This window comes from Mesoplodon densirostris, chromosome 6, assembly GCF_025265405.1.
Source record: "Mesoplodon densirostris isolate mMesDen1 chromosome 6, mMesDen1 primary haplotype, whole genome shotgun sequence".
NCBI lineage: Eukaryota > Metazoa > Chordata > Mammalia > Artiodactyla > Ziphiidae > Mesoplodon > Mesoplodon densirostris.
The window spans coordinates 123,803,962-123,830,322 of record NC_082666.1 but is presented as its reverse complement, the minus strand read 5'-3'; the positions used below and the strand labels follow the sequence as shown (position 1 = coordinate 123,830,322).

At 47.1% G+C, this 26,361-nt stretch overlaps 1 protein-coding gene across 1 annotated transcript; it reads left to right on the top strand.

Moving 5' to 3' along the window:
• Positions 1-1,575: 1,575 nt before the first annotated feature.
• On the top strand, positions 1,576-26,159 carry TRIM35 (tripartite motif containing 35). The gene is made up of 6 exons (XM_060102597.1): positions 1,576-2,101; positions 14,092-14,187; positions 16,849-17,079; positions 18,613-18,635; positions 19,393-19,511; positions 20,934-26,159. Exons 1-6 carry the CDS (start codon positions 1,667-1,669, stop codon positions 21,509-21,511), a joined length of 1,482 nt encoding a protein of 493 aa, XP_059958580.1. The 5' UTR covers positions 1,576-1,666; the 3' UTR covers positions 21,512-26,159.
• Positions 26,160-26,361: the final 202 nt, after the last annotated feature.

Sequence of the window (26,361 nt, the reverse complement as noted above, 5' to 3'; positions counted from 1 at the left end):
ATTGTCTAGATTTTAGCCTACTTGCAAGCTAACAAGTATCAATGGAAAAAATGCTGCGTGCCGTATCAGTAAACAAAGGATGCTGCAGCCATCAAGCCATCACATTAACGCTACCCTGACCTAGCAGTCTACTGCTGCAGCCACTGCCCCCCTCCCCCCAATGATGCACCCCGAAGAGACTCAGGATGAGAGAGCACAGGATACTGGCCTCAGATAGCTGAGGTGCATATCAATTAGTGAGCCCAGACTCTTGCATCTTCCCATACATAGAAAAGTGCTAAATTTCCTAACTTGAGATATCTGGTTTTCTTTAACAGTAATCTTTTCAAGTTCCGACTACCTGGTCTTTGTTGCAAAAACTATGTATCCTGGATCCTCTCCTACCTCTTTGGAGCAAGCAGTCCCTCAGAGCTTAAGTCCTCTGTTTTGTCCGCCAAATAAGATGTAATTCTCAACTTTTAAGTTGTGCTTTTTTTTTTTTTTTCTAGTCTACACAAGTTAGCATGCCACAGTTTCAGGAATGCTGGTAGTTGAAACTCTTGAGTCAACGGACAGTTTATTACTAACAGCAATGGCAATAGTCAGATTATAGTCATTTGGGCCAGTTTCCTGAGACTTAATTCCCAAAAGTCTACGTGATGTGGGCCACAGGAGGAAGCTTAGGGAACCCAAATATTTTATAATGAAGAGTAAGATTGCCAGATCTTTGCCTGGAGGGAGACATTATCTCTGCCTTCCGAGGCTGTTCATCATAGAAACGTCCTTGAAAAGACAGTCCAAAAAAGGCAGTGTCTCTGGGTGGCATACAGAAACATGAGACCTGTGGAGACTTGTCTTCCAACGGAAACCGGAAATGAAAGTGTTCCAGGGGAAAGGAATCCCACATCTGAACGTTGTAAAGTGATCAACGTGACACAGGTTGGAGAGACTCAGTCCTGCTGTACCTGGCAGGAATTTAGCCTGGATTCCAGTTCCCACAGCTAACTTTGCAGACGTCCTTGATCTCTGTTTCACTCACGAGGAAATAGATTTTGGAAAGATGACTTGCCCGCCTATTCAACCACGGGACAAGAATTGGATCTTCTCAGAGATCTTCCACTGCTTCCACTTCTCTCATTTGTTCCCGCCTTACCCCAGGGGGCAATAAGTAAGCAACTAATGCAAGAGCGGGCACAGATCTTTGAAAGTGCACTGCAAACTCTTAAGCGGTGAAAAAGCTAACAACGCCGTTAAGATCAGACTTCACTTCGGAACCACGAAGTGAGGAGCTCTGGCTTCTCCCACCTCACGGGCCTGTGATTTCGGGGACCGCTTAAGGAGGGGCTCCTAGACTTCATTTCCCATTTGAAATCAGAAATAGGTTGCAGTGACACAGAGGTCCTAGAACACTGCTGGGGAACATCTTCCCGGCTAAATTGGCTCGCCTAGGACTGACGAGGACTGCGGAGCATACGGGGCCCACCCCGCTCTTCCGGGGTTTCCCAAGCCGACCGGAACTGGGGCGGAGCCTCCCGAGCGCGCCCAGCGCGATTGGCCGGCACCGCTGTCGCTCAGTGCTCCGAGTGGAAGGGGCTGACTGCCGGCTTCCGCAGGGTCGCGGGAGCCGCGCGGCGGATGGGAGGGGCTGGAGCGAAAGTTGCGGGCGCGGGATCCGGGATCCGGGGCAATGGAACCGGGCTCCGCTTTGTCCCCCGGCCCTTCCCGCTCCTTCAAGGAGGAGCTGCTCTGCGCCGTCTGCTACGACCCCTTCCGTGACGCCGTGACTCTGCGCTGCGGCCACAACTTCTGCCGCGGGTGCGTGACCCGCTGCTGGGAGGTGCAGGTGGCACCCACCTGCCCGGTGTGCAAGGACCGCGCGGCCCCCGCCGACCTGCGCACCAACCACACCCTCAATAACCTCGTGGAGAAGCTGCTGCGCGAGGAGGCCGAGGGCGCGCGCTGGACCGGCCACCGATCTCCGCGCCTCTGCCGCCTGCACCGCGGCCAGTTCAACCTCTTCTGTCTCGACGACAAGGAGCTGCTGTGCTGCTCGTGCCAGGCCGACCCCCGGCACCAGGGTCACCGCGTGCAGCCGGTGAAGGACACTGCCCACGACTTTCGGGTAAGTGCGGCCGCGTGCTGGAGGTGGCCTAGTGCGCACGTGGACTGGAACCCAGCACCCTGACCCCGCTGCTCCTGCACTCCAGCCTGCCAGAGCTGGTGTGCCCGGTCCCGCCCCTCTTCCCCCTGCCAGCTTGCTGGTGCCTCCTCGGGACCCCCACTCCCTGCCGCTGGTAACATACAGAGGCTGCCTTCTTCATCAAGGCCGGCCCGGGGGCCTGAGATGAGAGGAGAGAGAATGTCAACAGGAAGTGTGAGAACTGGGGTTACAGGATATTCTCAAGACAGCTCCCCGCCCCAACCTCTGAAGGGCTGAGGCCTTGCACCCTTTCTACCACAGGTGTGTGGCCCATGCCCCTTTTAGAAGCACAGGTGTGGGTAAGCCCGCAACCCTGGAACTTGGCACACTCAGGGTGGAGGTGCAGGACCTCAAGACCTGGCCAAAGATGTGGAGCCTTTTAGATCTCCCCACATCTTTCCCCTCCTTCGGGCTGGAGCCCTGTATTGTGTAGCTGTGGGGAGGCCTCTGGCCCTGGCCCTGGCCAGCTGGTCTCTTCTGGATCACTCTCTCAGCATCCCCCTAGAGTTCCAGTGGCTATAAATAAGGTAAGGAGCAATTTTAGGACAAACTAGCATGGAGAAGTTTTTGGCAGAGGAAAAATGATCAGGAAATAAGGATTAGCCATCTCAGGGGTTTTCAGATTTTTTGACCTCAGCTAGCACATGGTAAGACATGTTTTGTCCATTGGGACCCAGAACTGCCACATGCATGTATGGTGTCTGTATCAGCTGAAACAAAGGTTCTGTGAAAATGTCTATTGTACTCAGGTATTTTCTGTCGTTTTATTTTAAAAACTGCACAGGGTGTAAAACATTAATTTATTTCATCACCTACTAAAACCTACTAATACATAGGTCAGACCCACAGTTTGGAGAACCCAGCTTTGCTAGTCTGAAGCTGAGTGTATTGAAAAGGAGGCACTATAAGAATGCCTGTCTCCAGACACTGTTTTAGTTTGTTTGCTTTAATGCTTTTCTTAAGAAATATCAAAAGTTGACAGTTCCGTACACATTTTGACAAAGTTCAAGTGAAGGGGAATGTCATCAATATGCTTGTTTGAACCCTACACTAGCTCGGCCATGGGATAAGCCTGTAACTGCCGTCACAGTGGTCCACAGCAGTGCTTTTTCTCATTCATTTCCCTTGTTTAACAGTGGTCCACAGCAGTGCTTTTTCTCATTCATTTCCCTTGGTAGAAGTGCCAGGGCCTGATTTGGGACAGCTGAAGTAAGTGCTGGGCATTCTGGGGGCTGGGGTTGAGGTAGGGGGCCACCATGGATCAAGTCATGACGAATCACCATGGGACTGCCAGAAGTATAGATCAGGAAGATGGGCAGGGGTCAAGGCCAAGAGCACTAAGGCAGAACCCAGGTCTGAGCTGAGCCAGGGTTCAAGATCAGTGAGCCAGGTGCCCCGAAGTGCATATGGTCTAATGACATCTTTCTGTTTATTCAGCAGATGCCTTGTACTGCTAGGCCCTGGGGATACTGCAGGACACGAGCTAAACAGTAATTCATACCTTCAAGGAGCTTCAGGCAGAGACTGAGGGGTTAGGAAGTGTTAGCTAGGTGAAGGGGGGTCAGGGAGGGTACTTCAGGCAGAAGCAGCAGCATGTGTAAGGGTCCAGAAGCAGTGACTTTCCAGGCACTGAGAGGATGAGGATGGAGATGCAGAAGGAGCCAGGAGGCCCCAGTCTTGGCCTTTGTTCTAAAGGCTGTAGGGAGCAGTTGGAGGGTTTTAAACAGAGGAATGATGCTGACAGACCAGTGGGCACTCAGGGCTTTGTCTGAGGGGGTAAGGAGTCCAGTCCTGAAAGATCTGAGGAGTGTGCTCAGCCTGGTGCTGGGTGGCGTCACTCATGCGTCAGACAGCTGTGTGCCAGGACCCATCCTGGGTGCTGAGGCTGCAGAGGTCAGTAAGCCAGAGCCCCTGCCCCATAGAGCTCGCACTGTAGTGTGGGCACGTCAGCCAGCAAATAGACAGGTTGTCGTTCTGGATGGGTGGATAGGTGGTGGTGGTGGGCACAGTGTGGGAAGGCTGGACAGGTGAGAAGGGGCTGATGGGGAGCCCTGAAAGCTGTTCCACAGGGGCTTTGCGATGAGATGTGTACATGCGAGAGATTACTTTGGCAACCATATGAAGGACTCCAGCAAAAATAATCATACCAGCCAACACATTTTGACCACTAAACTAGGTACCATGTGCTCTTTTAAGTGTTTACTTGTCAACACACTTAATCCTCACAAAAACCCTATGAGGTTGTGTATTAGTTTCCTCTTGCAGTTGTAATAAATTGCCACAAACTTTGTGGTTTAACACAGCACAGATTTATTAGCTTACCATTCTGGAGGTCAGAAGTCCCAATATCAAGGTGTTGGCTCCATGCCTTTTGGAGGCTAGGAGAGGATTTATTTCATTACCTTGTCCAGCTTTTGGAGGCCCCTTCCGTCATCTCTGAAGTGCATCATTCCAACTTCCGCTTCTGTTGTCCCATTGTCTTCTCTAACCCCCCTGCCACCCTATTGTAAGGACCCTTGTGATTACAGGGGGCCCCTGCAGACAATCCAGGATAATCTCCCCATCCTAAAATCCATGTTTTAATCACATCTACGAAATCCCTTTTGCCATGTATGGTAACACATTCCCAGGTTCTGGGGATTAGGACGTGGACATCTTTGGAGGGGCTGTTATTCAGCTTGCTACAGGTGGGTACTGTTCTCCCCATTTTACAGGCAATGACACTGAGTCTCACAGAGGTTAAGCAACTTGTCCAGAGTTAGAACATTTACTGTACGGTTCACCTGGGGCCTTCCTCTGCTCTTACTCTGGTCATGGACTTTGAAAGAAGCTTCTCTAGTCCCTGCTGGTCCTCTGTTCCGGAGCCATGAGGGCAGCTGCCTCTGTGTGTGGGTTCTTAGAGGCTTGTGTGGATGAGGACCATCGTCCGTGGGCCGACAGGTGTGGACTGAGTGCCTGCTCTGTGCCAGGCATAGTGTGTGCAGGAAAGGACAGGGTGGTTCAAGCCCCTGCCTTCTTGGAGTCAGGTGGGCATGATCGAATACTAATCACACCAATGGTCAGTCACGGGGAGTGAAAGCGGTACATCTAGGATTAGAACACAGGTCTCCTGACTCCCAGTCTGACGTTTGGCCCGGCTTGCATCTTCAGAGCAAACCAGCCCTGAACCTCCACCAGGTCCCAGGCCTCAGAACTTCCTTGTCTAGACCCCTTTCTTCTCCATCTCACCAGACTGATATGACGGCCATTCTCTGCCCTCCAGCTTCTTCCTGCCCCAGACCCCAGCCTCTTCCCCTTCTGGGGTTACCTTCTTAGAATCAGTCTAGCCAAACCTAATCGAGGTTTATTCCAGGCACCTCTTAAGTCTTCCCCCTTCCAATCCTTTCCCCTTTTCCCAACTGCTCAGCCTCATCCTGGATCTCTCCTTATGGGCCAGGCCTTCCCAGATCCAAGTTGTACTGGAGGATGTTTAATTGCCTCCTGGCAAGGCCTGTGACCAGGGGCAGGATGGGGTCTTACTGAGCACTGCCCATTGAGGCTCCTGAGTTAGGGGGCCTAGCACTAGTTGCCATGGTAGACACCTGCTTCGTAAGGAGGACTGACCACCAAGGGGAAAGGAAGAATGGGAGCCTGGATTGAAGTTGGAGAAGAAGGGCGTCTGAATGAGATCAAGTTGTCCCAGATGCATCTCTGCAGTCCATTTAAGAAACCTGGAGGGCCTCCCTGGTGGCGCAGTGGTTGAGAGTCCGCCTGCCGATGCAGGGGATACAGGTTCGTGCCCCGGTCTGGGAGGATCCCATATGCCGCGGAGCGGCTGGGCCCGTGAGCCATGGCCGCTGAGCCTGCGCGTCCGGATCCTGTGCTCCACAACGGGAGAGGCCACAACAGTGAGAGGCCCGCGTACAGCAAAAAAAAAAAAAAAAAAAAAATAGAAACCTGGAAAATAAACCAGGAGGAGGGTTAAGTTACCTGGGACCAAGTGACACTCCATAGTGACGAGCTAACACATGCCTGGTGCACTCTTATAAGTACTGAACGTGGATCCTCACAGCCATCTTCTGAGCTAGGTAGTGTTCTCATCCCTCTTATCCAGATGAGGAAACTGAGGGGCCGAGAAGTGAAGGAACGTGCTCAAGATCACCCGCTACTAAGTGGAGGAACTGGGATTTGAACCTGGGTGGCCAAGTGCCAGAGCTCTTAGCTGCTATGTCAATCTGCCTGAAAAACAAATGTTTGAAATACATAGGAAAAATGACACTACCTGGAGACAGACGCCAGGAAATCCAGGTGATGGGCTAGGTGAGCATGTACAGAGAAAACTGCATTCTTCATTTTTATGGTGGCATTTGAGAGACCACGGGCACTTTCTTGCCTTTATCTTTCAGGGTTGGAGCCTGACTGCCCGAGAAAGAGCTTTTGCCAAAGTTCTCACCAGTGGTCAGTGAAAAGGACAAGGTACAGATCAGGCCTCCGAGCTCTTGATCCAGGAGGCCATGGGGTGTAGTGGAGAGAACGTCAACACTGAGTGTGTTTGTCAACTGGGCAAGTGGTTAGTTGAGCATCTAGTTTGTGCTGAGACCTGGAGATGTGCAGTGGTTGAAACAGTCTCTACCTTTTCAGAGCAAGCCTTCATTCCGTCTGCAGTTTATGGAGCACTACTGTGCTCGGTGAGAGGACCAGGCAAGAGGACCTGCCCCCAGGAAGCCTGCAGCCTTTCCAGGAAAGTGAGGTGGTGATGCTGGGTAGGAAGTTCAGTGGCAGAGGTGTCCACAGAGAGGCAACTAAACTCTACTGGGGAGGCTCTTTCTGGAGGAAATGAAGAGGGCCTGAGCTTAGTTTTCAAGGCCACGTTGGGATAGTTGGGTGAAGCAGGTGGGAGTCGGTCAGGAGCAGCAGTATATGTAGGGCCTCAGAGGACAGAGAACCTGGCTTGTGCTGGACAACCCTGGCTGCACACATAGCTCTAGCACTTTGATAAGTACTTGAAAGGGTGCTGTGACAGGAAATAATATTCTCTTACTGGCACCCTTCCCCTTTTCTATTACATCACACAGCACCTGTGTTAATGGATATTTTGGGTAAAACAATATTGTAAAATCCTTAGGGTAGTAAATATGCTGTTGAAATATGCTGCTTAAGGTATCAAATTGTAATTTTTAAAAACATTTTGTAGACTATATAATCACATTCTGAATCCTTTAGTGTAAATAAAAACTTCCTATTTTGTGTGTATTTATAATTTAAGTCATCTTTTTTTTTTTTTTTGCTGTACGCGGGCCTCTCACTGCTGTGGCCTCTCCCGTTGCGGAGCACAGGCTCCGGACACACAGGCTCCGCGGCCACGGCCCGCGGGCCCAGCCGCTCCGCGGCATGTGGGATCCTCCGGGACCGGGGCACGAACCCGTGTCCCCTGCATCGGCAGGCGGACTCTCAACCACTGCGCCACCAGGGAAGCCCTTTAAGTCATCTTGAATGTTATAATTGAAGCCAAAATCAGAGCTCTTGCTTGGCTTGGGCCCTGGGTGATGTTCCAGATGTGTTATGGGCCACTTAGCTCCACCCAGGGCAGTGATGACCCTTATTGGTCCTGACCAGCCTTTGCACCAGAGCCCCCACTAGTCTCTGTCATTTCAGGCACTCCTTGGACTACATGCAGGTCCCTGAATGGTAGGTCCAGTTGTGATCCAAGTGTGTTTAGTGTTAAAATCAGAATATCAGAAGCAAACATGAGAAGTGTATTGTTTAGATTCAGTTGAAATCTCACTTTCTCCCTGTAGTGTTTTGTAGGTTAACCACTAAATGTATATAGGGGAAAAAAGTGGAATAAAAAATCTACAATCTAAAAAAAGACAAGGAAGAGAAGAAAAAGACGTATTGAGCAAGCAGGACAGATAACACAGAACGAGAAGGTGGACTTAAATGCAATTATATTGGTAATTATGTTAAGTACTCCAGTTAAATGACAAAAGCTGTCTGACTGGATAAGAAAACAAAATCCAATTCTGGGCCACTTAAATATGATGAAGTCATTAAATGAAAAAATTGCATTTGCTTAAATTCAGTATCCTTTTGTGATTGAAAAAAAAATTAGCAAACTAGGAATAGAAGGAACTTTATTAAACTGCTTAAGAATACCAAAAAACTTATAGCAAATATCATATTTAATGGTGAAACAAGAGTTTTCTTACTAAGAACAAGAAGAAGGCAGGAATGCCTATTATGACCAGTTTTATTCAAGTTTGTATTGGAGAGCCTAGCAAACAAAGTCAGTCAGGAATAAAGGCATAAGGTTTGGGAAGAGGGAAACAACACTGGCATTATATGCAGATAATATGATTGAATCTGCATAGAAATTTCTGTTGCAAAGAAAATAAAAAGGTGCTATAGATAAATTATAAATATGTAAATGAGTTTAGACAGAATGCTGGTTTGCAAAATAAAGATTAACAGTTGTATTTATATCAGTAGCAAATAGAAAATTTTAAAAACCATTTACAATAGTATTTAAAAAATCAGATATCTGGGAATAAATGTAACTAGAAGTGTGCAGAACTCTGGCAGGGAAAAATTGAAAACTTTGTTGAGGGACATCAAAGAAGACTAAGTGGGAACATATACCATATTCATAGATTAGAAGACAGTATTTAAAGATGTCAGTTATCCTCAAACTGATCTGTAGAGTCAATTCTATCCCAATCAAAATCCCAACATGATTATTTTGTGAAATTTGACAAGCTGATTTTAAAATTTACATGCAAGCTCAAAGGGCCAAGAATTGCCAAAGCATTCTTAGGAAATATTTATTAGATGTCAGTTTATGTTGTGGCTGTAGAAGTTAAGATTGTGATACTGGCACAAGGATAAACAGATGGCCAGGGAAACAGACTGGGGAACCTAGAAACAGATCTGTGTGGGATGTATGACAGAGATGGCCTTCAGACCAGTAGGGGAATGGTAGTATTCTTTTTTAAATTAAAAAAAAATTATTGAAATATAGTTGATTTACAATGTTGTATTAGTTTCCAGTTTATTCTTAAATAATGCTTTTGGAGCAAACAAGCTACTGGGTCACACCATTCACAAAATAAACTTCAGGTATCCACATTAGACCCAAATGTGAAAGGAAAGCTATAACTTTAAATAATATAGGAGATTATCTTTATGACCTCAGAGTAGGGAGGTATTTCTTAAAACTAATGAGCACTAATTCCAGAGGAAAACACTGATACATTGGATCACACTGAAATTAAGAAATATAAGTGATACAATAGAAGATACTCGTTATGCATTTAACCCATAAAAAACATACACTGTGTATTTATAATAAATTCTTACATGCCAGTAGGAAAATGGCAGGCAACTCAATAGAAAAAGAGTCAAAGATTTTAATAACAGATATTTAAAAATAAAGATCCAAATGGTTAATAAACATTTTTCATTAACATTGCTCATGTGGTATAAATTGGTACACCTGCTTTGGAAAAACGTTTGGCATTTGTCTACCAAAGTTGAAGATACATGTACCTGTGGCCCAGCAATTCTACCCCCAGGAATATTTTGTAGAAGAACCAGTGTACCTGTGCCCTAGGAGACCTATACAAGAATGTTCATCCTATTTGTATTACTCGAAGTTGTAAATGACCCAGCTATCCATTGACAACGGAATGGATACCTGATTGTGATGTATTCATAAAATAGATTACAGTGCAACGATGAACGGGTAAACTTACATACAATTATGTATTTGAATCCTACAAACTTTATGTTACATAGAGGAAGCAAGACACAAAAGAATATATGTAGTTTTATTCCATTAAAATAAAGCTCAAAACCAGGCAAAACTAAAGTGTATTATTTAGGTTAGGGATCATACACAGCGGATATAACTATAAAGAAAAGCAAGGAAGTACCATAGAAATTAGGAGTTTCCTCTGACAGAAAAAAGGTATTAAGATTCAGAAGGGACATGTCCTGGGTGGTGGTTACAGGGATGTTCAGTTTATAATTATTTAAGAGATGGCACGTTTATGTCTTATGCAAAGAAAATAAATTGGTGACAACAACAAAGGAGATTGAAAGGTACAAAGTAACTCATTAAATTGGAGAGAAAAGGGAATTAATTGCCTGGCGTCCAGGGGTTAGGACTCGGTGCTTTCACTGCTGTGGGTCAGGGTTCCATCCCTGGTAGGGGAACTAAGATCCCGCAAGCTGCGCAGCAGGCCAAAAAAAAAAAAAAAATGGAGTGAAAAGGAAGGAATTTCCTCTCATTAAGGGAGGAAAGCTCTTGGTAAGTTATAAGAAAAAGTTAAAACTTCTAAAGATTTCATTTTATAGGCTTTTAAAAATTTGAGGTATAACTTATATACAGTTAGATGCATAGATCTTAAATGTTCAGTTGGATGAGTTCTATTACACACACCCTATACCTGCCACTCCAAACGAAGTAGAGAACATCTCCATCACCCTGGAGGGGTCCCTCCTTCTTCCCAGTCAGTCTTCCATCAAGAGGCAACCACTTTCTGATTTATCACCTTGGATTAGTGTTGCCTGATCTTGAACTTCACATAAATGGAATGATACTGTATGTACTCTCCTCCAGAGTAGTATATACATATACTTTTTGATTCACCTATGTTATATGTATCAGTAGTTTGCCCCTTTTTTTACTGCTAAGTAGCTTTCCATTGTATGAATATACCATAATTTACTCACCCATCTCCTGCTGATGGACATTTGGGTCATTTCCAGTTTTTGATTTTCCATAAGTTTTAAAGATGTGTTGTTTAATTTGACATTTATGGGAGGAAAATTTCATTCACATGCTAGGTTGTTTAAGGAATTGGGCAAAGTATGGCCAGAACCATAAGCTTTTATTCTCCAGAACTAAAGAAATTGACATGTTTGATGTCAACAAATTTGGAAATAAGACGACACATTTGGAAACACAAAAGACAACTAGACAACCTAGTGGTAGCTCCCTGAATGAAACAGGGTGGGTAGTCTTGTGGTGAAGACTGTGGCCTTTATTCTTGGACAGTTCTGCAGACAGATCGTGGTTCTGCTGCTAACTATAATTTTGGCAATTTACTTAACTCTTCTGGGCCTTCTTTTCTCTTCTATATATTAACAATATAGCGCCTACCTTGCAGAAATGTAAGAATTCGATAGAATGATGTTTGTAAAGTACCTAATTTAGTGCCTTGTGCATAGTACATGCTCAGTAATAATTGCTTGCTGGTGGTAATATAATCATTGGTGGGTCTCACCAGCTAGCATCTCAGAGAAGGGCACATTTTATTTAGGGTTGGGATTTGCTGAATTAAAGCAAAACTCGCCAAGTGACTGAAAAGTTTGGGAAGGACAAGGGACTGTCACCCCCCTCCCATCTTCATTACCCCATAAATCCCGGACTGAAGGTTGAAAGGCAGAAGGTTGGGCCATGTTGTTTGGGGCCAGCCTGCCCCTGGGTAATGTGACTTGCTTCACTTCTGTCATTCACACTTCTGTGGCAAATCGTGGAATTGTCTTTGGGGACCCTATTACATAACTTTGCAATAAAACATTTCATCCCACAAAATACCACATTGGGATGATATTTTCAGTGGTTTTGTGGGACGCTCATGCTAATGTTATTTTGCTGTTGACGAGACACACCTTAGAGGTGATATACTGCAGAAAACAGTATTTTTTAAAAATCCGTTAAATATTGTCAAGAAGAACATAAACATGACTAGAATGAACAGAAAACAAAAGCTGCAGAAAAAGAAATCATTGTTTATTTTCTGTAGAAGAGTGGTTAAAAGAATGGACTGTGAAGCAGGACAGATGGGCTAGTTATCTAGTGCTGTGTAACAAATTACCCCAATCATAGTGACTTAAAACAAAAATGTCTATTATGTCATGGTTTCTGTAGGTCAGGAATCTGACATGACCTGGCTGGTTGTTTCTGCCTCAGGGTCTCATGATGCTGCAGTGTTGGTTGGGGCTACAGTCTCATCTAAAGGCCCAAGAAAGCCAGGATCCCCATGCAGGCTCACTTGTGTGGTTGGTGGCAGGATTCGGGTCCTTGCGGCTGTTGGTTGGATACCCTCAGTTCCTAGCGCCATGGGCTGCTCCGGAGGGTGGATCACTTCCATCCAAGGGAGCAAGCACGGGAGGGCAAGAAAGGGTGTGTGCAGGCTTTTTGTCACCTCAGTTCATGTCCCATCACTTTTGCCATATTCTGTTGGTTAGAAGCAAGTCACTAGATGCAGCCCACAGGGAGGGGATTCCACCAGGGCATGAGTACAGGGATGTGGGATCATTGGGGCCATTTTAGAGGCTGTCTCCTTCAATCTGCGCTCTGGCTCCAATGATGGATGTCCCTCCCATATGCAGAGTATGTTCACCCCCTCCCAAGATTCCCAAGCATCTTGTCCCATTACAGCATCAGCTTGAAGTCCAGAATCTCACCATCTAAATCAGGCTCAGGTGGGGATGAGGCTTTTGAGGACAAATCTGTATTTATCACTCATAACAAATTAGCCCCAAATTTGGCAGCTTAAAACAACAAACTTTCTTATCTCACAGGAGGGAGGGATCACTGGGAACCATCTTAGAGGCTGCCTGCCACCACTGTTTAGGTTCTCATCCTTGTCTGCCATGAACTAGCTGTGTGCCCTTGGGCTAGTCACTTCCCCTTTCTGTGCTTCAGTTTTTTCATCTGTAAAAGCAGGCTGATAAAATTACTAATAGGAATAATGTGATGATTAAGTGATATAATGTGTAAAGTAATTAGTAAAGTCCCTGGCACATAGTAAATGCTCAATAAATGGTAGTCATTTATAATTAATGTTGTCAGAATTGTTATTTTTCCAAAGAGAAAACTTGTGAGGCTTTTTCAGAATGTAGAGGGAAAAGGATAAAAATGGAGAGAAAATGCTAGGCCTGGGATACAAAAGGTCAGAATCCAACCAAAAACCAGCAGGGGTTCCTCTAGGAGCCCAGGGAGATCAGAGCAGAGGTTAAATTTATAAAACAAAAACTAAGCCAGAAGTATTTGAATCTGCTGATTAAAGTCTTTCACACGATCCAAGCACTATTAGAATATAAGGATAAGGCAGGGATGCGGGGCGACGTGTACAGTAGCCCCTCTGTAGTTGCAGGTTCCACATCTGTGGATTCAACCAATGGGAGATCAAAGATATTCGGGGGTGGGGGGGAAATCCAGAAAGTTCCAAAAAACACAACTTGAATTTGCCACTCTGGCAACTATTTACATAGCATTTACATTGTACTTGCAACTACTCACATAGCATTTTATACAAATAGGACACCATTTTTATATAAGGGACTTGAACATCCTTGGATTTCAGTATCCATGGGGATCCTGGAACAATCCCCTATGGATACCAAGGGAAGACTGCAGTTTGGATGAGGCCCTGTGGGAAGAACTGGACCAGCCCCACTATCAGGCCTATTCTTTCGTGACTGTAGACCAGTCCAGTTCAGAAAGTCACCAAGGGAGCCTGTGAGCACATCGTCTTTACCGTCGGGCCCACAGCTCGGGTTCACGGCCCAGCCTGCACCAGCTTTAGGCCAAGCGGGGTGCCGTCTGTGCTGTCCCGTGACCAGTGTGGGAGGGAACAGGTCCCTTTACCTCCTCACCCTGTCTCTCCCTCTGTATCAGGTATAAACGAAGGGGCCGGCTTAGAGGCTCTCTGAGGCCCTTTCTGCCGTACCCCATCCGGTTCAAGGTCAGGGCTGTGCTTTTCCAGCTGTGTCCCACAGCACGTGGCCGGACCGGGTTCAGTCAATGTGGTCGAGTGGTACCCACGGTGAAGTGCAACTGCCGCTGTGATGTGGCGTGCCGCATCCCTGCCCGGCCTCCGCCCTAACCTGCCTCCTTGCCTCCTTCTCACCCCTCACGGCAGGCCAAGTGCAGGAACATGGAACACGCACTGCGGGAGAAAGCCAAGGCCTTCTGGGCCATGCGGCGCTCCTACGAGGCCATCGCCAAGCACAATCAGGTGAGTGACACTGGGGCTGAATGGGGTGATGGGGACACCCGGGGTTGCTGGGGGGAGAGGTGCAGGTGGGCTGGCCCTGGCCATGCTGCTGCCCACAGGGTCGGCCTTTGCCAGCCCTGATGGCGTCGCACAGCCTTGCCCTCGGACGCCAGTTGTGGCTGCGTGGCCTCTTTAAACACCATGCCAGCAGCCATGGAGCAGCTTCAACAGCCCCCTGCGCCACCTGCCCTGTGGTTTCAGGCTGACAGCACGTGCCACGCTGCACTACTTGCCCGGCCGCTCAAGCCAGCGACACCCTCATTCTCACTCCCCACGTCCACGGTCTCCAGAATGCATCCCATCTGTTGACAGTCCCGCTCTACTGCCACCATCCTGGTCCAGGTCCCCATCGTTTTTTCCACGGCCTCCTACCCGGGCCCCACACTTCCACTCTTGTCCTGCAGTCCACACTCCTTTGGAGTGGGCTGATCTTTTAGAAAAATAGATCGATTGTGTCACTCCTCTGCTTAAAACTGTCCAGTGGTTTCCATGGTACCCATGGCACAGTCCAGACTCCTCACCATCCAAGGGCCTCGTCCAGCCTCCATCTGCCCCTCAGCTTCATCTCCTCCCAAGCTTGGCCTGTGCTGTGTGCCTAGCTGGCCTGGTGCAAGATGCGGTGGGGACACCTAGGGAGTGTCCATGTGTCCAAGTGACAGGTGCTGTCTGTCCATCCCAGGCACTGTGGAATTCTCAGGTGGCCAGGTGTGAAGAGTCCAGGATTCCGGCTTCATTAATGCTTTTCCTCTAAAGCCAGTCAATCCAGGTGGATGAAAAGTGAAAGTTTCGTGTTTACCTCTTTATTGAGGGGCTGCCACTGCCAGCATGAGAGTGGCCGGAGCTGAATTTACACTGGCTGGTTTTTTATCTTCTGGTGTGATAAGAATCATCCCAGATTTCACTCTCTCCCTCTATACGTTATCAATTTTTTTACCTGATATTTCAACAGCGCCGTCTCTCCTCATATGCATTTCTTTGTTTATTAACAAGTGTGTACCTCCTTTCACACATATGATAGCCATTTGCATTTCTTCTGTGAAGTTCACATTCTTTCTCTTGGAATGTTTGTCTTTTCTCCTTGCGCATTCATAAGAACACTGTTACGAAGAAGAATAATAATCTACCATATAGGTTGGAAGTATTTTTCCTAGTTCGTCCTTTTTCAAAAAATCATTTCGCCCCTTTTTTGGTCATTTTCCCTTTTTCAGTGAATCATTTTGTCATCATATTATCAGAGCCATAAACATATTGAATTTTCAGTTCAAAGATGTGGGTTACTAACCTGCCATTGCTAGAGCACACAGTTCGAGTTGTTTTTCCAAAAATTGTCATGGAATTGTACTTATGTATTTAAATGTATTAGTAGTCTCTTGCCATGTAAAACTTATTTTTACATGTATCCAATTATCTCATTCTTTATTTGAGGCTTCTCAATTTCATATCATGATAAGAAAGGTCTTTCTCATTCCAAGATGAGAAATAGGTCTCTGCTTTTTCTTTAGTATATTTATGGTTTTGTTTTAACTGTTACTTTAAATGCTTTTCATAGTTATGATTAGGAGTGTGCATATTATTAATGATTCAGTTTTAAAATAAAAACTTCCTACTGGGCTTCCCTGGTGGCGCAGTGGTTGAGAGTCCTCCTGCCGATGCAGGGGACACGGGTTCGTGCCCTGGTCCGGGAGGATCCCACATGCCGCGGAGCGGCTGGACCTGTGAGCCATGGCCGCTGAGCCTGCGTGTCCGGAGCCTGTGCTCCGCAACGGGAGAGGCCACAACAGTGAGAGGCCCGCGTACCAAAAAAAAAAAAAAAGTGCCATCTTTTGGGCTTCCCTGGTGGCACAGTGGTTGAGAGTCCGCCTGCCGATGCAGGGGACACGGGTTCGTGCCCCGGTCTGGGAAGATCCCACATGCCGCGGAGCGGCTGGGCCCGTGAGCCATGGCCACTGAGCCTGCACGTCTGGAGCCTGTGCTCCGCAACGGGAGAGGCCACAACAGTGAGAGGCCCACGTACTGCAAAAAAAACAAACAAAAAAAACTTCCTACTGTTTTTTTGGTAAGCCTCTCTATCAAATTTGAGGTCCTAATATTGGAAGGCAAATAATTTGTTTTAAACAATTAGACATTGGATTTTATTTTATTTATTTACTTATTTTGGCCATGCGGCACTGCATGCAGGATCTTAGTTCCCTGACCAGGGATTGAACCCCTGCCCCCTGCAGTGGAAGTGCGGAGTCTTAACCACTGGACATCCAGGGAACTCCTGGAAGGCAAATAATTTTTTAAAATCTTTGCTGTTTGCAGCAGTTCACTTCTGTGATTCAGGGCTTCCCTCACTGTTGCACAGCCTATACAGGTACAGAGTATTGCTGAGGAATTTATAGGACTACCGTTGTCATCTATAAGCAGTGATTTTATTTTATTTTTCATGTATCAAAACAACCTCATTAGGCTGTTTGACTTATTTTAAACTTATAAATTCGTGCTAAGAAAGCTGCATGTATATTTTGTCTTTCGAGGTTTTGCATGTGATTTCTCCTGAAAAATGGAGTTCCTTTGCTAAACATCTGGGAGCCACCGGGCTCGGTGATAGCTGAGGCCCCCTCCCGCCCTCTGCTGCAGGTGGAGACTGCCTGGCTGGAAGGGCGAATCCGGCAGGAGTTTGACAAGCTTCGAGAGTTCCTGAGAGTGGAGGAGCAGGCCCTCCTGGATGCCATGGCCGAGGAGGCCAGGCAGAAGCAGCTTCTGGCCGAGGAGAAGATGAAGCGACTGGCGGAAGACACGGAGGCCCTGGCCCATGAGATTGAGCGGCTGCAGATGGAGATGAAGGAGGATGACGTTTCTTTTCTCATGGTGAGGAACTCAACGTCCAGAGTCAGTGACAGGGACCAGACGTTCAGGGGCCAGCGGGGAGCCTGGCGCCAGCGTCCCTGGCCGACCCAGCCTTCCCGTAGCTTCTGGACCCCGGGTTGGAGGGGCTTCCAGATGAGGTGCTTGGCTTGTGTCAGGAGGCGTAGGAGCTTTTAATCAAGACCTTGAGGGCCTCTCCACTCCTCTCTGCCTCTCTCCTGCCCTCCTCCTCCCTCTCCCTTCCTCTCTTGCACTTATTCTTCCTCTCTCATTTTTTGTTTCTTCTCTCTTGACTCCTTCTTGATACAGTGGAGTACTTTTTAAATAATTTTTTATGTGCGGCTTCTTCTAGATTTATGGAAAGTTGCCATTCCGTAGGTTATCTTTTCACTTTCTTGGTGACATCCTTTGAAGCACAAAAGTTTTCCATTTTGCTGAAGTCCTCTTTATCTGTTTTCTTTTGCTGTTTGTGCTTTCGGTGTCATATCTAAGAAACCATAGCCTGAGCCAAGGTCATGAGTTTTATAGTCTTATCTCTACATTTAAGTCTGATCCATTTTGAGTTAATTTTTGTATATGGTACAAGGTGGGAATCCGGCCTTTTGCATGTGGATACCCAATTGTCCCAGCACCATTTGCTAAAGACCTTTCTTTTCCCATTGAATGGTCTTGGCACCCTTGTTGATAACCAGTTGACAGTAAATGTGAGAGTTTATTTCTAGATTTTCAGTGTCCATTGAGCTATATGTCCTTATGTTAGTACCACACCATCTTGTTTAGTGTTGCTTTTAATGAGGTTTTTTTTTTTTTGAGGTATACTTGATTTACAATATTATGTTAGTTTGAAGTGTTCAGCATAGTGATTCAAAATTTTTATAGATTTATATTCCATTTAAGGTTATTGTAAAATATGGGCTATATTCCCTGTGCTGTAAATACATCCTTGTAGCCTATTTATTTTGTACATAGTAGTTTGTGTCTCTTCATCCCCTCTCCTTATCTTGCCCCTCCCCTTTTCCCCTTCCCTACTGATAACCACTAGCTTGTTCTCTATATCTGTGAGTCTGTTTCTGTTTATTATATTCATTTGTTTGTTTAATTTTTTTTTAGATTCCACATATGTGGTAACATACAGTATTTGTCTTTCCCTGACTTATTTCACTTAGCATAATATTGTTGTTGCAAATGCCAAAATTTTATTCTTTTTTTATGGCCGAGTAGTAACTTTTAATAAGTTTTGAAACCAGAAAGTGTGAGCCACCAACTTTGTCCTTCTTTTCCGAGATTGTTTTGGCTATTCTGCGTCCCTTGAATTTCATATCAATTTTAGTATCAGCTTATCAGTTTCTGCAGAGAAGCCAGCTGTTACTTTGCTAGGAATTACATTGAATCTGTAGATCAGTTTGGGGGAGTATTGCCATCTTAACAATATTAAGTCTTCCGATCCATGACCACGGGATGTATGGCTCCTTTTGAGGTCAGAAACTCATGTTTTCTCTGTGTCTCTGTTTGTGCCTCTGGTCTTTTCTCTTTCAGAAACACAAGAGCCGAAAACGCCGGTAAGTTGCCCAGGCTGGTAGAGGGGAGGGGAGGAGTCAGCAGAAATACCAGGGGTGCAAACTCCCATGGCTCCAGGGCCAGGCATGTTGTGAGTCTGGCTGGGTGCAATACAGAGGGAGCAGGGGCACTGACCAGGTGGAGAGCCCTCTTTCAGGGCACCCTCTTCCGATTTGCACTGGTGCAGTGTTGTTTTCCTGAGTGTGGAACGTGACCATTCCCTGTGTGGAGAGAGAGTGCCATCGTGCACGGGGACTGTAGTCCTCTGAGGGCCAGCCCCCTGCTTCTGAGAGCCTCAGGACATGCTGCTTTGTGTTGATGGTTGTAGAGTACACAGGGATGAATACGGAAGAACTGTGACCCCATCAGTACTGTACAAAGATGGAAGAAAGTGCTTTGGGCGGTAGTGAGTTCCCTGTCACTGGAGGTGTTGAAGCAAAGGCCAGTGACACCTTTAAAATGTGGGACTAGAGGACCCTTAAGGTGCCTTCCAACTCATATACCCTGTGAGCTGATGTGTATGTGGGATTTCTGCCCACATGCATGTCTGAGAACCTCCTATTTACATTTATCCCAGTGTGGGCAGGATGGGCTCAAGTACTGAGTCCTGAAGGGGTGTGAGCTGCCCAGTTGGCTCCTCTTGTCTTGAGTAAGATGGCCAGGGAGTCTAGGCCTGAGGCAAGGGATCCTATTTCCAGCTGACCCAGTTAGGCCCCAGGATGCATGGCCCTGGCACCAGGCCCAATTCTCCTTTCCCAGCCTCTTCTGCACAATGGAGCCGGAGCCTGTCCAGCCTGGTATGCTCATCGACATTTGCAAGTACCTGGACTCCCTGCAGTACCGAGTCTGGAGGAAGATGCTCGTGTGTGTCGAATCTGGTGAGAGGGGACCAGGCAGGTGTAAGGGGGGGGAGGTCATTCAAGGCAGAGGGCCAGCTGAACTTACTCCTTCCAGCTTCCCACCCCTCCTCCTCCTCCCCCCACTGGTCCCTTCTCCAGCCTCTTTCATTCAAGCCCCCGTGCCCTGCTACCCTTCTTGCCCCACTGCTCAAACCCCTCCTGGCTGAACCCTTCCTTTTTGGGTCCTGACTCTTGGCCACCTCTTCAGAAAGAGCAACTGACTTCCCTTTCTATTCCGCAACGTATTGTATATATAATATAATGCAAGAGTTCCTCAGTTCAGGGGCGCCTCTCCAAGGTGATTCCAGCCCACGTGAGTCACTGTATCATGTGCTGTGGACTGAATGTTTATATGTCCCCCCGCCCTCCAAATTCATATGTTGAAGCCCTAACCTCCATGTGATGGAATTTGCAAGCAGGGCCTTTGGGAGGTGATTAGGGTTAGAAGAGGTCATGAGGATGGGGCCCTATGATGGGATCAGTGCCCTTTTAAGAAGAGACACGAGAGCTGGCTTCCTCTCTCTCTCTTTCCCTCCCCCGTGTGAGGACACAGCAAGAAGGTAGCCACCTATAAACCAAAGAGGGCCCTCACCAGCAACTGAGCATGCTGGTACCCTGGTCTCTGAATTCCAGCCTCCAGAACTGTGAGAAATAGAGTTCTGTTGTTTAAGCCACCCAGTCTCTTGATACTTTTGGAGGAGCAGTCTGAACCTGAATTTACAGGGAGAAATATCAGTGACCCAGGGGCATGTTACGTGCTTTTATTAGATGTCACAGGCATTGTGTCAGAGTCAGAATCCCTGCCTGCAATTGGCTTCCTGTGGCTGTCTGAACAAGGGACAAAGACGGGATGCTTTAAAATGGCAGAAATTTATTCTTCTGGAGGCTGGAAGTCCAAAACCAAGGTGTCAGCAGGGCTATGCTCCCTCTGAAACCGGTAGGGGAGGATCCTTCTCTGCCTCTTGCTACGTTTCGGTATTTGCTGTCAGACCTTGGCTGGCGGCTGCAGCACTTTGACCTGTGCCTCCAGTATCACAGGGCTTTTCCCCATTATGTGTCTATGTCTCTTCTCTTTTATAAGGACAACAGTCATAGTGGATTAACGGCCCCTTCTACTCCAGTCTGATCTCATCTGAAATACTTACATCTGCAACAACCCCATTCTCAAATAAGGTCACCTCCTGAGATACTGGGGGTTAAGGCTTGAACATAGCTTTTTTTGCAGGGCACATTTCAACCCATAACACCAGCCCTCAGCCCAGGGCAGCCGCCTCTATGCACTGGGCCCAGTGGGACACAGTCTGTCAGTTTAGGGGGACCGGAGGCATCAGGCTGGCCTGACAGCAGGGCGGGCTGCCAGGTTTGCTGATTTCACCCACTCTCTTCCCACTGCCTGCCCAGTGCCTTTCAGCTTTGATCCCAACACTGCGGCTGGCTGGCTGTCCGTGTCAGACGACCTCACCAGTGTCACCAACCACGGCTACCGGGTCCAGGTAGAGAATCCGGAGCGCTTCTCATCGGCGCCCTGCCTGCTGGGCTCCTGCGTTTTGTCGCAGGGCTCGCATGCTTGGGAGGTGGACCTGGGGTCGCTGCCGAGCTGGCGCGTGGGCGTGGTGCGGACGCGCCAGGACGTGGGCACCGAGGACCTCTGGCACAGCTGCTACCACGACACGCGCTCGGGCTTCTGGTACGTGTGCCGCACGCAGGGCGTGGACGGCGACCACTGCGTGACCTCGGACCCCGCCACATCGCCCCTGGTCCCGGCCATCCCGCGCCGCCTGCGCGTGGAGTTGGAGTGCGAGGAGGGTGAGCTGTCCTTCTACGACGCGGAGCGCCGCTGCCACCTGTACACCTTCCACGCCCGCTTCGGGGAGGTGCAGCCTTACTTCTACCTGGGCGGCTCACGGGGGGACGGGCCCCCCGAGCCGCTGCGCATCTGCCCCCTGCGCATCACTGTCAAGGAGGAGCTGGATGGCTGAAGCCCGCCCTGCCGGATGCCACCGGGTCTCGCGCCCCAGTCCCGTTTCTTTCTGTCTCCTCCCAAAGGCACACTTGCCTTGGTACCTCTCTGCCTCCCGCCTTCTTGCCAGGATCTTCCTACTGGCCATCCTGTCCTTTTCTGTGGCTCCAGGCCATGTGCCTCCTCCCTCATTTTTGGTCCCTTCTCTACCCACCTTTGAAAGTTATCCAGGAGACACCTCCCTGATGAGGCTTTTTCCAAAGTTGTGGCATCCTCTGGATGTGAATTTTCTGATTCACATTCTAAGATTGCTGGGGATAATGTTTGCTTCTAGAATGGATCTGTTTAAAAATGTGAGTTTCATCATTTTCCAGGAGTGGTGAGGCCAGCAGACTGGAAGAGGACTGCTGTTGAGAAGAGTTTGTTACTCACAGTCCCCAGGACGAGGGCCCTGCCATGGTGGGGGTGGGGTGGGGTTTGGGAAGCACCAGGGTCCTTAGGACGCAGGGGGTGTGAGGGGAAAGCTTGGGTGGGAGACTTATTGTGCTTTTCAAGGGAAGGAACAGGCCAGGCAGGGTAAGTGGGTTTATGATCAGCAAGTTGGAATACTTTTGACCAGCGCTCAGGCTCAGGGGCTGCCCCTAGTTGTCTGATACCTGGCCCTGGGATGCTTAGGACAGGGAGATACTGGCCTGGAGTGGAGGAGCCCTGTGAGAGGCTGATACCGGAGGTGGTTGGGGGGTACAGCTCTGCGTGTAGAACGTTGGCTGCATTTGAAAGGCGTGCTCATAGGGGAGTTGTTTGCTGTATCCAGGAATTTGCTAGCCGGAGAACCCCCAGATGCCGAAGTGTCAAGATTACAGAAAGGAAGAAAATATAGTTAATACAGGACCATTGCCATGGCTTTGGAGAGGACCCATGGCCAGGCTTGTCTGTCACTTTATACCAGTATTTAAAACTGCTCCAAGGACCTCCCTGGAGCCCTTCAGGGTGGGGTTGGGGGCAAGGCTGCCCATCAGCTTGGCTCTGATGTATTGATTTACACTTCTTGGATGATTTCCTCTGAACAGAGGTTCCAGAGCACTTTAAAACACATCATTTAAAAACCATGGTTTAGACTTGTTCCCTCTGTGGGCCTCACTTTCCTCATCTGCAGTGAGACTGTAGGCCTGGAAGGTGGTGCCCTTCTGTAATTGTGTGGAGCATCTTCCTCTGATTCTTCTCACAAAGGTACAGAAGGGAGGGAAAGAGGGGCCCTTTCAGTTAGGAAGGAGGGAAGGGGACTCGGTCCAGGGGAAGTACAAGGAGGGAGGGAGCTCCAGGGCTCTTGTCTTTGCTGACCTCAGCCTGCAGGGGAGGTACAAGGAGGGAGGGAGCTCCAGGGCTCTTGTCTTTGCTGACAGCCTGCTCGTTCTTGTTCTCCTGGCTTTTGCGTTCTCGTCCTGATTTCTCCCTCTGCCATGCCTATAGACTCCTACCTCCACCTTTTCTTCCTCATACCTGCCTGCAGAGAGTTTTTCATTGTCAACTCACCGTGTCCTGGGACAGTACTGTAAAAGGAAATGTTTTCCCACTGGAGCAGTGTTCTAATGGGGGCGCTTTCCTGACCAAGGACTCACAAACTTTCTCCTGCTTGTGTCCCCTGGTTCACAGAAATGGACATTTTAAGCAGAAACGATGATTCAAAACTAAAAATTGGTTACAAATGGGATGTGTACATCATTGGTGGCCATGGGGAGGGATGTGGTAGGATATGCCACTGAGTGAAGGAAGAGCAGGCGTGGGCGAGGGGGTGAGGATGTTGGCAAACAGGTGTGAGCTGAGCAGGGCCCCACTAAAGGCTCTCAGACTCAGCAAAGCTCAAGGCACTTTGCAGCCAACACATCTGAGTCCTGTGTGCACTTTCTACCATAAAGTATTTAGCCCATCAAATATAATTTCTACATAAAAATGTTGACCTGAAATTATTTTGTTCGTTGTAATAAACTTATAAAAAATGTTTTTCCTTTCCACCTTAGGTGTTGGAAGAGGTTTTTTCTAGAGGGTAATTTACATAGCCTAGGCCCCTTTTTACCAAAATGAAAAACGATATTTGAGCTAAAGCCCACTTTGTCTTTTGACATTTTCTTTTCAGTGTTGTTGTAAACAAAAGTTCATTCACCTTGTGGCATGTATCCCACTTTTTTTGTTTTTATTATTGGATAATCTATTGTATGGATATTCTACATTTTATTTATTCTTCAGTTGGTGGAAACATTTCGATTGTTTCCACTTTTTGCCGTTATGAATAACGCCACTGTGAACACTTGAGTACAAGATTTTGTGTGGACATAGGTTTTTCGTCCTCTTGGGTATGTATCTAGGTGTAGACTTGCTGGATCATGTGGTAACTCTGTTTAACCTTCTGAGGGACTGCCAGGGACTTTCCAGTATGGCTGCACCATTTTATAGTCTTACCAGCAGGGTATGGGGGTTCCAATTGCTCTATATCCTCATCAGCACTTGTTATTGTCTGTATTTTAACTTAGCCATCCTAGTGGGTGTGAAGTGGTATCTCATTGTAGTTTTGACTTGGATTTCCCTGATGCTTAACGGTATCAAGCCTCTTTTCCTGTGCTTATTCTCCATTTGTTTATCTTAGGAGAACTGACTTCAGATCCTTTGCCCATTTTTAACTGAGTTTTTTGTCTTTTTCCTATTGAGTTGCAAGACTTCTTTATATACATTCTAGATACAAGTCCCTTATCACATACATGATTTGCAAAAATGTTCTGCCACTCTGTGGGTTGTCTTTTCACTTGCTGGAAGATGTCCTTTGAAACACAAAAGTTTTAATTTTGATGATGGCCAGTTTATTTTTCCTTTCATTGCTTGTGTATCCTAGATCTCTTACCTTGGACACTGCCCTTAAGCTCAGAGACTCCAGATTCTGGATTTTGGCTCCGGCTTGGGCATTTGTCCTGCTGACAAGGAGCCCTAGTCCAAGAGCCCGTTCCTTCTTCCCTTGAGCCCTCCTACCGCCGCCTCCCTCTCTCACTAGCCCCCATTTCATTCTCCTGCTCAATGTGACATCCAGGCTGGAGGTTGACTTAATGATTCATGAGCTACCTGAGCCTTTTGAACCTCTGCTCCGTCATCTAAATGAGGATTAGTATACCTACCTCAGGCTGTTGTGGGGATTTTGGTGTACAAATGCCATGTGGTATATCCTAAACATAGTATAGATGTAATACCTGTTGGCTAATTCTTCAGAAAGTGGGAGGTTTTGAATGATGACCTTACGAGTCATGTTAATGAAAAATCCCAAAGGAAGCTGAGACATGTAAGTTATCCAATATTGGGAGTGCTCAGATTTCTTGAGACTTTTAACAAGAATGTGTACACAAAACTTATGTTTATGACAAATTTCAGTAACATGGGAAAATGGTTATGTTGCGATGACCGAGAAGACTAGGATTTATATGTATAGACACGCAACACACACACAAAGACAATTTGTCTCTAATGTGTGTGTGTTGTGTGATTAGATCATCCATTTATGGGGCTGTAAATTCCAAAGGTACCAAAGGTTCTAGAACAGTCTCCCACTTCTGCCCAAACACTCAGCTCCCTTCCTTGTGGGCAATCATTACCATGAAAAAATCCTTCCAGAGAGATTTTATGTACAGCAATACTCTTGTTTTACGAGTATATTCTGGCTCCCCCAATACACTGTAATTTAAAAGCAGATACTCTAGATCTGTATCTCTAAGCAACCCAACAAGAGGAGAACACTCAAAATAAAGGATGTTATTCAAATAATTTCCTCCCCTCCAGGGGGAGGTTTGTCATGGATGTTTTCATGCAGTCACTTCACTGGTGGATTCAGCTTTTCATTGTTTATTTCACCCTAGGGTTTTAAAACAGGGAAAAAACAAAGTGGAATTTAGTTGCTCCTGACATTGGAAGACAAACCTTACACTTGAGACCTCAACATATGTTTTTAAAATCTCAATCTTCACCAAGGTGTCTAGTGACCTAGATAGCTAGTAGTTAAGAGGCTGGGCTATGGGATGGACAACCTGGATTCAAGCTCTGCTTCAACCACTGTGTCACCTTGGGAGAGTTATTTAACTTCTCGGTGCCTTAGTTTCATCATGTGAAAGAACGGAGATAATATCTTAAGATTAATGGAGATAATAACCTACTTCATAAGGTGGTTATGAGATTAAGTGAGCAAGTGTGTAAAGCACTTAGGACAGGGTCTGGCATATACTTTGCCATTGAGAGTTTACTATTGTTTCCCCTGGCGCTGCTACTCCATAGCTCTGTGACTTCAGATAAAGCCATTTGACTTCTGTAAACGGGGAAATGAAAACATGGGCATGATTTTTTCAAGGTCTTTTCCAGTTCTAATGTCCTGTGATTCATAATTTGTGTCCCTAGCGAAGGCTGGGATCCTGCATGCAGTAGGGGCTGCTGATTTAGGGTGCTGCTGTCGACCAGTATCCAAGACCCTCCATGTGGTACCAGAAGGCTTGCCTCACGTTTGAGTCTGGAGAAAAAGAAAACGAATGAGTCATAATGTGTGAAGGATAGAAAAGTTATTCCAGAGAGCAGCAGGTCTTGAAACTTTGTTCCTAAGATTACTAATCAATCATGCACAATAAAATTGTACTGTCATGTTCCACAGTTGGCTCATGTGCTTGTTTGTGGGAGGTTAAAGATGATGTCAGTGGACTTCCCTGGTGGTCCAGTGGTTAAGACTCCACGCTTCCAGTGCAGGGGGCGCAGGTTGGATCCCTGGTTGGGGAGCTAAGATCCCACATGCTGTGCAGCCAAAAATAATAAAATAAGATGATGTCAAATATTGACTCACATGCACCGTGA

What these genes read in the sequence shown, in the direction of transcription:
- TRIM35 (XM_060102597.1), top strand. Translation starts at nt 1,667, where the DNA reads ATGGAACCGGGCTCCGCTTTGTCCCCCGGCCCTTCCCGCTCCTTCAAG. An exon ending in CCATCGCCAAGCACAATCAG is followed by an intron (nt 14,188 to 16,848) that starts GTGAGTGACACT and finishes CCTCTGCTGCAG; the next exon opens with GTGGAGACTGCCTGGCTGGA. An exon ending in ATGACGTTTCTTTTCTCATG is followed by an intron (nt 17,080 to 18,612) that starts GTGAGGAACTCA and finishes TTTCTCTTTCAG; the next exon opens with AAACACAAGAGCCGAAAACG.